Source organism: Ischnura elegans, chromosome X, assembly GCF_921293095.1.
Source record: "Ischnura elegans chromosome X, ioIscEleg1.1, whole genome shotgun sequence".
NCBI lineage: Eukaryota > Metazoa > Arthropoda > Insecta > Odonata > Coenagrionidae > Ischnura > Ischnura elegans.
This window is the reverse complement of record NC_060259.1, coordinates 96544768-96557908: the sequence shown is the minus strand read 5'-3', so window position 1 is coordinate 96557908 and position 13141 is coordinate 96544768. Positions and strand designations below refer to the sequence as shown.

At 40.1% G+C, this 13141-nt stretch overlaps 1 protein-coding gene across 4 annotated transcripts in view; it reads right to left on the bottom strand.

The window, feature by feature from the left end:
• The window catches only part of LOC124170484 (galactosylgalactosylxylosylprotein 3-beta-glucuronosyltransferase S-like), a 270427-nt gene that overhangs the window by 221264 nt on the left and 36022 nt on the right, over positions 1 to 13141 (bottom strand). Inside the window, exon 1 of one of the 4 annotated variants that reach the window (XM_046549221.1) lies at positions 9053 to 9283. The exons of 1 other annotated variant lie outside the window; for it this stretch is intronic. Coding sequence is in view for 1 of the 3 variants with exons in the window: in XM_046549218.1 (XP_046405174.1) it covers positions 6699 to 6716 (18 nt within the window). In the remaining 2 variants the exon portion in view is untranslated. Of the gene's footprint in view, positions 1 to 3442; positions 3816 to 6698; positions 6976 to 9052; positions 9284 to 13141 lie in introns of those variants that run through there. 2 more of the 4 variants (XM_046549218.1, XM_046549224.1) reach the window with 2 other exon arrangements.

Sequence of the window (13141 nt, the reverse complement as noted above, 5' to 3'; positions counted from 1 at the left end):
ACGCCTCTGGGAAGGGAGAGGGAAGGAAGGGACGGGACGAGGGAACGACACCTCAACGCTATAGAAGCGAAGAGGGCCCTACTATAAGCGAAACCAAGCTTACGCAATTAATATGCCAGCGATTTTAGTGGGTTTTCCTATAAGGAAGAAAAATCCATCAATCAAATCGCTAGATACACTCCGGGGACAAGAATTCTGAGGGTTCAAGGCGAACCCTGCTAAGGGTACAACGCACCGGGGCCCGGAACCAAGCCGGAGGCTTATACGCCAGGACACCCGGGGAGGGGCTGGAGAGGAAGGAAAAAGGAAAGAGGCGCCGTCGCGATCGGAGCCCGCCGACGCCTCCAGGGAAAGGAAAGGAATGGAACACTCCGGGGACAATCGACAAGCCTGACACATTTTTTCCTCACACCCATAACGAATTTTTGAGGGGGCTCGGGCCCCCTCAAGCCCCATGGAGTCGGCGCCACTGATGTAGGAGTCATATATCATAAACCTTTCTCGAACTATTAACAGCCCTGCGTTTGAGAAGTACTAGTTAATATACACACATGTATTTTACATCTTCAATTTTACTACCCTCATAGAATACGTTATTTGAAAAACAATCTTTTGTCGCCTATGCAATACATGCGTGCACAGCACCCTTAAGATCAAATATCAGACTCGCCACATTTCTTATCGTAATTAGTTCTTACGCAATCATCTTGAATTTTTTAGAAAACATTAACATGTAATACCTCGAGCATGAAAATTTCAGCACAGTATTTCCCCTTAGGTAAACTTTTATTAAAGTAATGCTGACCAGAGTCTACGCTATGTACCCTGAAAATTACAATATAATAGTGTGAAGTTTGGAACTAGTAGTCCTGAAAAAGAGAAAATTCGGGATTGATTGGTATTCTTAATCTCTATCCGCAATATATTTTCATCCCGCTCATTCTAAATATCTTGTAAATAACCGCCTTCTGTCATCTGAACTCCATTTTATTTCCCTCTTATACTTCTTGCCTCATGATAAAATGTCATTTCCTGGAGTTCCATACGCTATCTATTCGCAGAATCTTGTTATGCTTTTACTTGTAGTTAATCCTCGTAGTTTTTTCCCTTGGAATGAAATATTTTTACCACGCTATATCAACCAATTAAAGATTTCATACTAAATTTTGTCACCACGAAAGAATGTCTGCCTATTTTTATCGTTTAACTGCCTTTTTTTATCGTTTTTCTCGCGTACACCGGAAAACGTTGGCGCTTCTTTCACTTGCCAGATATTTGCAGCTGATTCGGTGATAGGCCATTCGAGATCAATATAGGATAGTCATAGCGCTTACTAATGCATATTTCACTCATCGTTCATCTTAGTTTCTCCTGAAATTACCGTATGATGTGCGCATTTCACAGCCCTTTTCATTCCTTCATTTTTCTGTGATTTGATGGCGAATCCAAGGATTTCAGGTCCTTCAAAAATGCTCTGCCAGTCCCCCTCGCAAGTGTGACCATCCCATCCGTAAATGATGGTCAACAAGTTGTTTAAAAGCAGGTAAGCCCTGCGGGAGTAAGCATCTGCGAGGCCTGAGCTCGGTTGTCAATCCTTGAAATTCGACCGACAGAGGGATGCATGAAAGCACACCGGAGGCCCTGCGTGAATTATGCAAGACTTGAGCGACCACTGGTGTTACGAAACGGTGAACTGGAAGATCGGAACATGGGATTAATTCTCTCTCGTAGTAATCAATACTGCGTGAAAGAGTTAATTATTCCCTGAGTCCCCCATGCTTTACCATCCAACTTCATGGCGATATAGCTCGTTCGGTATCTGTGATATAACAATTAAATCACGTACTTGAGTGAAATCCGCCAATTATTTATAGCTCCCCCGAGTAAACTGTGTCTTACGATTAGCTTGGGTATATTTTTGGCTGTGAGCGTGCGAGATTGGTTATAAATTTATATCGCTGAACAATTATGATGTAATGAGCGCTGCCAACAGACATTTGCCTTCATACGATTAAAAAAATATGACAACCAATGGAACTTCAGAGTTGGTGACTGAATATATTTATTTTGAATAAGGAGGAATAATGAAATAGAGAAGTTGAGGATTGAAAGTTACCAGAGCATTTCCCGTATTCATGCCAATTTTTCTCGGTTTTAGTTATTTCTCTAAGAGGACAAAGTTAGCAGGAAATTCTCTTGCTTATCAGGCACATCGTTATAAATTTATTTTGATTACATGTAATGACGCTACGATTTACTTTAAGTACCCTTGTGTTGATGTTTTCTGCTTCTTACTCCGTAGACACTCAACCTTTTCCTTTCGATGATTTGATAAGATGCTTTGCAGCCAAACGTAAATCTAGCTTTTTGTTAACATAAAGTAGTATTTTTATTGAACTGTGTCCTAAGAAAGGCGCAATACTATTTCCTGATAGAAAATTCTAACATTTCAATTTTTAGGTTCAGTTGGTTTACCAATCGTCTTTAATTTTATGATTGCTTCGTCTCGAAATGCATGAAATGACTGTCTGGTTCATTTCCATAGTTGTCGGTGCATACCTATCGATTCACGCTGTGTTATTGCCATCGCTATTGATTAATTTCTCAGGGAATATTGCCACGTAGTGGATAGAGCTGTCGATTAATCAATGACTAGTTCTCGACCTAAGTTTATTATTTAATTCACTGATCGGAATGGTGAAGAGTCCACTAATTCATGGCGTAGCATAATTTTTTCCGCCTTGTTTTCAAATGTTAGAGTGCTTACTTTAGGAATAACACCCTATTAATATATTTGCCTTATACTTATTTACTTAGCAAAGAATCATAGACATGACTCGGGTAATGTACAACAATAATTTTCACGCTTCATCATTTTTTAGGGCACAAATGAACCATTGATAATTAGTCTTCATTTGCCAAAAGGAGTACTGCTGAGGTATGGAAAACATTTTCTTTGGTTACATGCCAATGAAACAATATAAACGGTATATAGAGTATGAATACTAAAAAGAAAATTAAATCAAACCACTTCCTCGTGGTGATTTGGAAACGATTCAATTATTCCCTGCGAAATAAAGTTAAAAATATTACCTAAACTAATAAAATAAACTAGAAATGGTCTGCCAGCTTTTGCATACTTATGTACGCACTTGTTGAAGTTTGTTTCATTGTGTACGTTTAATTAAGGGCTCAATTTTCAAGGCCACCATCACTTTCTCATTTACGCGATGTTTACTTTTTCCCTACGTCATCCCCCTTACTGACATTCTTCCTAACTTTATTTGGAATTGAATAGGACATATGGTGGAAAAAGATTCTTTGGACGAGGGGGAAAATTATATCCAGTTAATCTTGAGCATTGTAATGAAGCTACGATTAACTCTTTGCACACTTGAACTACACTTGTGTTGTTTCTGCTTATCACCGCATAGGCACTCACCCTCTTCCTCTCGACGGTCTGATTAAGTGCTTTGTTGCCGGAAGTCAGTCTAGGAATGATGGGCAGCCAGTAGCGGAACGTGTTGGCGGTTCCTCACGATGAGAGATGCGCTGCCGGTTACTGCCACTGTGACGTAAGAGGATAGCTTTTTTAGGCTTCGTCGTCACTCACTGGCCAGCTAATTACAATCCCGCTGCATCCTCTCGTCAGAGACCCAAGTTGGCTTCAAGCACTGCCGTAAACTGACTCACAACGTGTATACTTGCTTCACAAGGGTTCGTAGGAGCTTTTGGGGAAGTGCACTGGGAGAAAAACAACTTAGGGGTCTGCGCTGTGCAGGAAGAAAAAGGCAAGTGTGGGCGATATCATTTTCCCAGAGGCCGTGGCGTGTGGGTGTCTGCTGGAGGACTTGAGGGGAGGTCTGCACTTGGAAAGAGTCGAGATAGACGAAGCGCGGTGCTGCCTTGTTATCTCCCTCCTGGTTTGTTGATGCTCGCGAGAGGGGAAGTGGCGGGGGGGGGGGGTAAGGGGGGGGCGGTTCTCTCTGTTGGCGGGAACAAGCAGGCCCGCGAAGCGCCAGCAGTGCGTGATCGCCGCGGACACAAATTTGCACAACGGAGACAGATGTCGCTGATAGCAAGGCTGCTCCGTGAACTTAAGAGGCGGGACCATCAACTGGGAGTGCACGTCTTGAGCAGGGCGGACCAAAATATCGTCTCGTGTCCAGGAATATTGCGAGAATTGTTGCGGAGTTGATGGGCAGGAATAATGTTTCGGCAAAGGGGGGAGTTGTTGCTGATATGCAGAACGCGCCTCGAAATAGATAATATGTCGTGTAATCAAGCAAAGCAGCACGTGACATTTTGGAGAAGACTGAGAAATTCATCGGTTGGTGGCTGCTCTAAACAGCGTATGAAATTTCCCTGAATCAGCGACCAGGGAGGCTAATCGAGCATATCAGTTCGTTTTGTGGGCAATGGCGTTTGAAGACGGCAAACGATCATCAAAAGTAATTCGTGCCTCACTAGAAAAACCTAAATACAATATCATTTGGGGTAAAGCAAATTTTATATCTACTTGCAATAATGACAGTACATTTAGTGACGACTTCAGATAGGTCGACTATTTGTCATTTAATAAAATCACTATATCATTCTCTGATTCCGCTTACCAAGTGCCTGAGATAGCATCACAAATATTTTGAGATTTTTATTTTTTCTGTCAATGGTTTGAGGCGTTGCAATTTCACCACTTGAGGCATTTTGGTGAGAGTAGCTGAGGCGGCGCAAGTTATCCATTACCAGAGCCTGATGACCGAAAGGCACTCCAGGGAGTAACTTGTGGGTCCCAGGAATTTTTACTACCGTCTCTTATGATTTTTTTTATTTACGATAGGTTGGTCTTAGATTTTAAACTGGATGCATTGTGAAAAATTAACTGCCCACTCAGACTGCTATCATCGAAATAGTTGCAATATAATATTGCTTTTATTGCATAGAGGGCCCTAAGAGCATAGGTACTATTTACAGCTTTGAAGACCCCCTCAGTTAGGTATCTGATTATTCCCTTTACTTCCTCATTTACTTTATTAAAATCTCTTAATCCGCGCTTATTGAATATTTAATAATAGAAATGTCTTTTATGATGCATAGCAATCAGCCGCCTTGCATGAATGGAAAGGAATTTCCGAATAAAAATACTGATGTATTGATAAATTTCCGTCAGATAAAATTTGAGGTAAATCTACATCCTATCACAGCGTTGAATTGGTCCCGATAATGACATCATTGCATGGTAACGCTAAAAGTTGCCAAGTAACGACTAAGCTCATAAATAATTATCCTGCGCTCGAAATATCTTCTGAAAACATAAAATATCCATTTGGAGAATTCATTTGGCCAATATAAACTTAAAGTGATGAATTTTATCGCATTTCATTGTTTTTGTTTTTTTTAATATTCAATAAGAGATATTAGATAAATCTGGAATTGAGTTAATCAATAAATAAAGAGCTTTTGGAAATGAAGATGATATGCTAGCAGTGACACCACGGAGAGTTTATGCGGCTGGTAAAATGCATCGTAAGGCTCGTTTTCAGGCCATGGAATTTTTTTTACCCTTCCATCCCCTGAAGGGGTTGTGTTTTCAGAAGGGTTGTGAGAATGGGGTCTCACCGTGATTGACACGATGAATCCAACAGAGTTTGGATAGGATTGGAATTGACGTTCCTAAAATTGCTACGCAAATAGCTTCTTTTCATATATAATCAATGCGTTACCAAATAGCTTATTCCTCTGTATAAATATTAGGATACTGTGACTTAAAACTACTCCGCCTAAGTAATATTGACCCTCTGTTTTATTGGGAGGGTATAATATTTTTACTTCTATTTTATTTTTATTCAAATGAAATGCAATATTATAAGAAGGTCGCGTACATGGAATTATCAATTTATTTTTATGATGCCAAACCCAGTCTATTATATTTTACAGCCTAACTAGGATACTATTGAAGGAAAATAATTTGCATTCGGACCTAGCAGATAAATTGGGTGCTCAGTTTGTAAACATACCTGAGATATTTTAATTAACGCAGAGAGTTAAGAGTGTATTGAAGTATTTCAATACCAAGTGGTCCTTGAAAACTTAGTCTAATGATTGGAATTTGTTTTTAGTTCTTAACCGTATATGAATTCAAGAAATTACAGACTCATAGAGAATGTAATCTGGCTTCATTAATTTTTAATAATACATATCAACCCAATTCTCACGGCTTAAATAGGGTCATGGTAATTACACCATTACACCAATTGCAAAAATAGATATTAATGCACTATAAAAAATAATTCCCTGTATATTCATGACGGTTATATAATTAAAGCTGGAGAAAATTCTCATACCTAATGGTATCTTGTTTTTAAAAGTCCTTCTCTAATGCACTTAATCTACGCCTGTCTCTAATTGTAAAAATTACTGCCGGAAAGTTCTACAAGTTTTCTAGTTCACAATCTCCTTTATTGAGTTGTGTTCTGCTCAAGTAGGCTTTTTACATCGGCCTTATCAATGGATTTTTAAGCAACGTATTTGTCTCTTTGACAAACGGGATATTGTGACAAAACCTCTCAGTCTATGTAGTATTGAATCGGTATTTATATTCAAACGGTATTATATTTTAATTTGTCATTTGTTTATTTATTAACGCGATAATAAATGAGAGTGTTACGTAGTTCGTTTTTAAAATAATATCATGTACTCACGCTATCGCTGATCCTCATCGGACGTTCCTCACCGAGATCCCTCGCAAATGCTACTGCTTGGCCAATCTTCACTCGTCAAGGGTGTCGTGTTCCCGCCGTATCCGCGTATAGGCGCGTCTCCCGGCCGATGATGGTAGGATTCCACTCGGAGTAACACAGTCTTGGACATTCTCACATGCCAGTCTAGCCGCCGGACGGACACAAAGCTAGGAGACATCAACTTAATGGGGAGACCGAGCAAGTTCTGAGCGCTCGTCCCGCCGACAATATGACTCGCGACTTGAAAAAAAAAAAGAAACAAAGACTTGGTCTCGCCACGCGACGGGTCGCCTCGCTGTGCACACACCTCAACCGCATTGCCGCATTCCGCACGTGTGAATGGGTCACGGGAGCAGTGGGTGACGTTCTCCCCCGACGGGGAAGCATACCTGCCCGTATTCAAGGTTCCGCACAAGGCGCACTCCGCGGCCTTATTTCTGCACGCGCCTATCGATTCGTTTTTATCGTATTTACGGTTGTAAGATTTCTCCCGCGTCCCCCAAGACCCTCGGAGAAGATTCAATTGCGCATCGGGGAGCCGGGGAGCGAGGTTCTCTAAATTCCTAAGCGGCTAAGAGTGACGGCTGGAAACAGTTCATTCTGCAACGATCGCCTTCACTGAGATGCGTCGTTTTAAAGTTGCTCCTCGAAAATTGCCAGCGTGGAGAAATAACATGGTATGGGGTTAGCATTGCATTCCAGCGACGTTGTGGGTTTTTAACGCGAATATTACAGTAGAGGATTCTGCTGTTGACCATTTTTTACATTGGATTTTTTTACGTTACTGACCAATTATGGCACCTGATTTATTTCCTTTTTTGCATCATATTGTAAATATTTGTACTCGAAGTAAACTAACTACCTTCTCGGCGTCAATAATCTCCCTTTTGAATGTTTTCATTTTTAATGATGTCAAGTTCCAATTTCCAGTGGAGATTTTTATTGACCCTAGTTTATTCCGAAGCTGCCAATACCCTGTGGTTTTGAAGCTGGGCCAGTAATTTTTATTAGATTCCAACAAAGAACTTTGTGCTTGCGGTAAGGAGTTACATCACCCCTAAGCTTCGCAGTGACTTCATCGGATTCCTGAATCCCTGAAGACGGCGGGTGAGTTGCTCACCTAAACGTTGGAAGGAGACATGGAAGACCTGACCCGGTGCGAAACCCGAGAAAACTTTACTGCGAGCATTCACAAGCTTTTGGGAAAACACAAGTATCCGCATTTTAATGATTGCATCCTAGCTTGATCAACTATGTTGAATTTCGTCATGATGTTGTAACAACGCAGAGTAACAACGAGTTAGTAATTTTTCCCACGACTGTCATTCAAGCCAACTGTGTTATTTTCAATGGTTTTCACAACTCGTACGTAGTATTATTAAGCCGTCATTAATCCTATCACATAAAGTTTCACATAGTAAAAATCATTTCCCTTAGCCTGGATTCGAACGAGTACTTTCCTTCTTCGCACTAAGTATTCTACCACTTGATATACTAAGGGATTTTTTTCCTTTACGTATTTGTTTTGAGAGCCTTGCGCGAATAAGGGAAGTACGGGTTAGATTCACAGTCAAGGAAATTGACTTTTCCTCCGTCGAATTTTCAGATTTTGTGTGCCCTTGTGGGTGACTCCGAAATGGGACGTCGCTTCTTGATTCGTGGCTATTTCTTTAATAATATCGACGCTTCGCATTCGAGCTATGCCCATATGAAAACAATGATAAGAGGCAGGATCAGGACGAAATGAGCGTTCATTAAAATTTCTGTGGTCTTCAAAACGAAGAAATATTTAGGAATAAAGCGGTTCGTAGACGGCAGCTGCGCCATGGAAAATATTTGGATGAAGATATCGTGAAAGAAATGCTTTGCCAATTCAAATTTGATGACTATATTTGGTCAAGTATATAATTTTTGTTAATGTCGGTACATGTTCTTTTTTCCGCTATTTAAACAAATAAATGGAATAATATTACACATTGATTGTAATCTAAACATAGGCCTTCTAGGTTACCAAAAACTCCTGATATTTTAGGCTCGAAGATTTTCGCGGCCTTGATTAGATGTTCTCTGCATTCTATTCGGGTTTTCACCGCGTCCGTTGTGTTTTAGCGACAACACTTTCACTGACATTGCAGTCAGCGAAACTGTTGTCGCTAAAACACAACGGACGCGGTGAAAACCCGAATAGAATGCAGAGAACTCCTGATATTTTGTTTATGTCTTTGTTTGTGAATAATATGGAGTAATAAACATTATCACAGATGGGAAAAACAGCGTATGGCTGTTCGTGGAATTGCAGTTTATCTTTCACTCACCGGTGCGGCGTCGTTCGGTGGCGTCGTCGTCTCAACCGATCCTCGAAGTACCTCGCCCTGAGCGCCGCGCAACTTGCCATCTCCCGCCGCCGGCTATCCTTCAACGCATGTCTGGGAAGCACTTGAAAAATCTCTGCCGGGAGCTCTGGCGTGTTTGAACTGCGGCTCGGTTGGGCCGAGCACGCCAGAGTGGTCGCCCACGCGGTCTGTACACGACAACCCGCGTCCCTCCGTGGCGCAGCGCAACAGAGGAGCGAGTGATGGAGTGAGTGCTCGGCTCGACGCGCGCACGGCTCGGCTCTAATTACATAAGAGTCTCTGTCGAAAGAGATAATTTGCCATGTGCATCTCGGAGGGGAGTTACCCTCGACCTTCATCCCACACGCGACGACCCTCTCTGGCACTCGAGTATTTTTTTCCATTCCGCTGGATATGTTTACCATTATATCATCCGGTTCTTTCTATCAGGGAAAAATCTGCATAGAATTTTTAAAAGCGTTTCGGAGACCCTTAAGTGATGAAACACGGCTCACGGATGGATTACATTAATTGTGAGGACATCAGGGGCATCACTGAGATTGCGTCAACAGGGATACCATCTCGGAAACACGCGACTTCCTTTGTGCGGAACAGCACCGGAAAAGCGATGATAGCTTTTATGAAGGCCTCCGCGAGCAAGCAAATGAGCAGGGAAAAGTCGTGGATGATTTCATTCTTTTTATTTCTGTTATAAACATGATGTTAATTATAGTGTTAGAGACATGGGTAGGCTTGCCGAGGTAGATGTGGTAATGCTATTGGGAGGAAATGGCTTTACTTACGCTTTACATGACGCACTGTTTCATTAAAATGACTATTGAAATTTTAAAAAAATAGTGGAAAAACAAAAAAATATATCGTACTGTAAATAGCAAGATAATAAGTTTTAAGTTTAAAACTAAAATGGTATAAAACATAATCTAATTGAAAAGATGAATGGAACTGCAAAAGAAAATAAGTAATGACCCGAGGAACCCACAGAATAAAACCGTAATGCAATGCAGTAAGCAAAAATTGTCATGCAAATAAATAATATAATGAAATTCAGTATTTGATATTGCAAAAAAAAGCAAAATCATATTCGTAAAGGCAAGCAGAAGGTTTGATGAACGAAACTCAATTCAGTAAAATAATTTTTATAAAATGTTTAGAAGGAAAAGACTCAGAAGAAAGCATCGTATGATCATTTAGCTCCGGCAAGTGCACATTTACTTTCTGAATAGGTGTAGAAACTTTCTTAGAAAGTTTTCCTGTTCCTTTGAGGCACCCGGCTTCTTTTATCCATAGCCTTTGTGTCCATTATGATGACATTGCGATCCACGCAGGTGAACACCATTGTTATTCTTTCAAAATATCGCCGTCGCTAAGGAGTGAGGCAAAGAAAACGAGAAAATAAAGTTATCTTTTGGTAATCAATAGCCTTGAGAGGAGAAACTCCATTTTGTATTTATTACAATAGATTTTATGGCAATGTCTCTTCCTGGATAAAACCCTCACCATGTTTTTTCTCAAGTTAAATTTCGAATTGTTCAAAGCGTTTCGTTTTCACGGTGGCTCCCCTGAAATATCTAGAGTGTGGCTTCAATAAATATCAAATTAAAGAAAAGAGAAAGAATTTTTAATGTTGCAAAACCTAAACAGTCAAATCATCAATCAATATAAATCAGATAAGAGATTAGAATTCACTTCAGAATAAATGAAGAGACTATTCTCATGTGATATTCTATATCGTAATCTATGTTTTCTTTCGGAAATAGGTTGAAGTAATTAGCCTTATTCTTGACTCCGGTTATTTTGTTTATTGAGTATTGCGTTTGCAGGATGAAATTTTAACTATCAAAGTATAAAAATGCATACACTGGTGCGTTAAAAGCAACCTAATCCATTTTTGCTTTTAAATTATCGCCGAGTTAACTAATCTCCTAGCTTAGGTCACCAATATTCTTTTATTCATAATGGATAACGTTATTTCTACATAAAAGCCTGTGGGAGATGTTAATGTATGTGTCAGAGCTGACGAGCCAATTTCGAGCGTGGCTGACCCACTGGAATTTCGAAGAAAGTTCACCCGCGCCAAAGGAAGAGGAACTGATGTAGATCGTGATTAACAAGTTTTATATTTTGATCCCATCGGAGCGATGGAAAATTTCCAGTGAAATCGCTTTGTCCAGGAAACGTATTTTCCCCCCTGATATCCCTCTCACGGTAAAGAATGAACTAGATCTATCAAAGCACATGCACTCCTCTTAATAGAGGGGCTTCGAAAATAATTTACAGAACCAAATTTGCTTGCCTCGCGCAAAGCGTACGTCGATCGTCACAAAGTCCTTGATTGAAATCAACGAAGCGGATCCTAAAGCTATTGAACTGTGTGCGTCAAAGAATAGTCACTTTATATTGGATGCAATCATGCTCAAGTACAAAGATCAATACTTCCCGGAAATTGGTCGTATTCAAATTCAAGCCATCGCTTCGAGGAACTTAATCTACTCCACTTTGGTTCCTGGCCACGTGAATTCATTAACCTGCTTTAAAGTAAGATTCGGGGATGCTTTATCACAAGCTCTAAAAAATCGGTCGGCAATTTCCGTATCACATATTTGTCCCCTTTGGCTCTGTGATTGGATTTGCCTGAATAGGGTAGTTTCCTTCATCAAAGTAAACGAAAGGCATTGATTGCGATTCGTTACCCACCATTAGTGTATTCATAATATACAAGTTATTTGGTTTTACAAACCTCAGTTTAGACGAATGTCAATGGTCAATTTTAACCGCATTTGAAAAAGGCTAGATTGGCGCCCATGCGATGCCACTCCGCGTGACGTCACAGGGACCTAGTTTCTATACGGGTAGATAGGAGTTTCACATCGTCTGAGATTACCAATGCATGCATGAGGCACAGAGCTCAGGGAAACATCTCTTAATAATCACCTATTAAAACTGCCTAAGGTCGGAAAGTTTCCTTCGTTTGATAAGGTGATAATAATCCCTATTTAAGCCAAGTGCTACCTGCTAGCGGGGTACTCTACTATGTACCTGCTAGCAGCCAGCATCGCAGCGGCGCACAATATCCTCGCCCCAAGGTCACTTCACACGGCGGAAGCGGGAACCAGAAATACGTCAGACGGACTTTTTCCCATCATTCATACTTAACCGTCGCGTTTTCGCGCGCTTGAAATTTTTCACTTTTGAATTAATCGCGAAAAATATATATTGTTATTTAAAAATCTAAAAGTATGAAATGCGTACTCCTGGAGTAATAATCTTTCGATTTAGACAATGAAAAAATAATAGGAAACCACTCTATTCAGGTGCGCACACTTTAATGCGATGCTTCGTTGAAGCCAGTATGTCCTCCTCGCTCTTAGATTTTCGTTTAAAAATTCTTGGCATCATTTTTTCTAATTGTCTTCTGCCAAGTGTTGTCAGTAAATTACGAGAGAGCACTTTTCATACTTCTCATATTTGAATCGTTCTAATAGGAATAAATGATGACTTTAGGGATATATAAAACATTTTGAATATTAACTGAATATCCAAACTTTGAGCTCGGTGAAGCATTAATTACCTCATTGAATTTGGACCGTATCGAAGGAAATATGGGTCATTCCACCTCAAATCCACAAGCATCATCCCCAAAGGGTCTCAAATTTCAATGGTTTGAGATCTGAGAGGTTGAGATTGAGGGACAAACGTTCGTTGAATTGACGTGTAATGATCAATATGTTGAAACATTATAAAGGTATCACAAAAGCGACACTGATTTGAACTGTGAGACGATTATATGTAATCAGCCGAACGTTGATAAGACTCAAAACAGATTTATTCAAAAGGCCAAAACTCCCTAATTGTAATTTTAAAAATCATATGACATATTTTTATTTTTTATCACTTATTGCCTATAAAAGGGTTTTCCTCAAAACATCTTTATCAAACTTATTCATTTTTCTTAACATCAGGATTTATAAAATAATTAGGAAACTGCTCTGATTATGCCATATATTAGGGAGGAAATTGCACGTTTATCCGATGAAACCCGAAAAATTCATG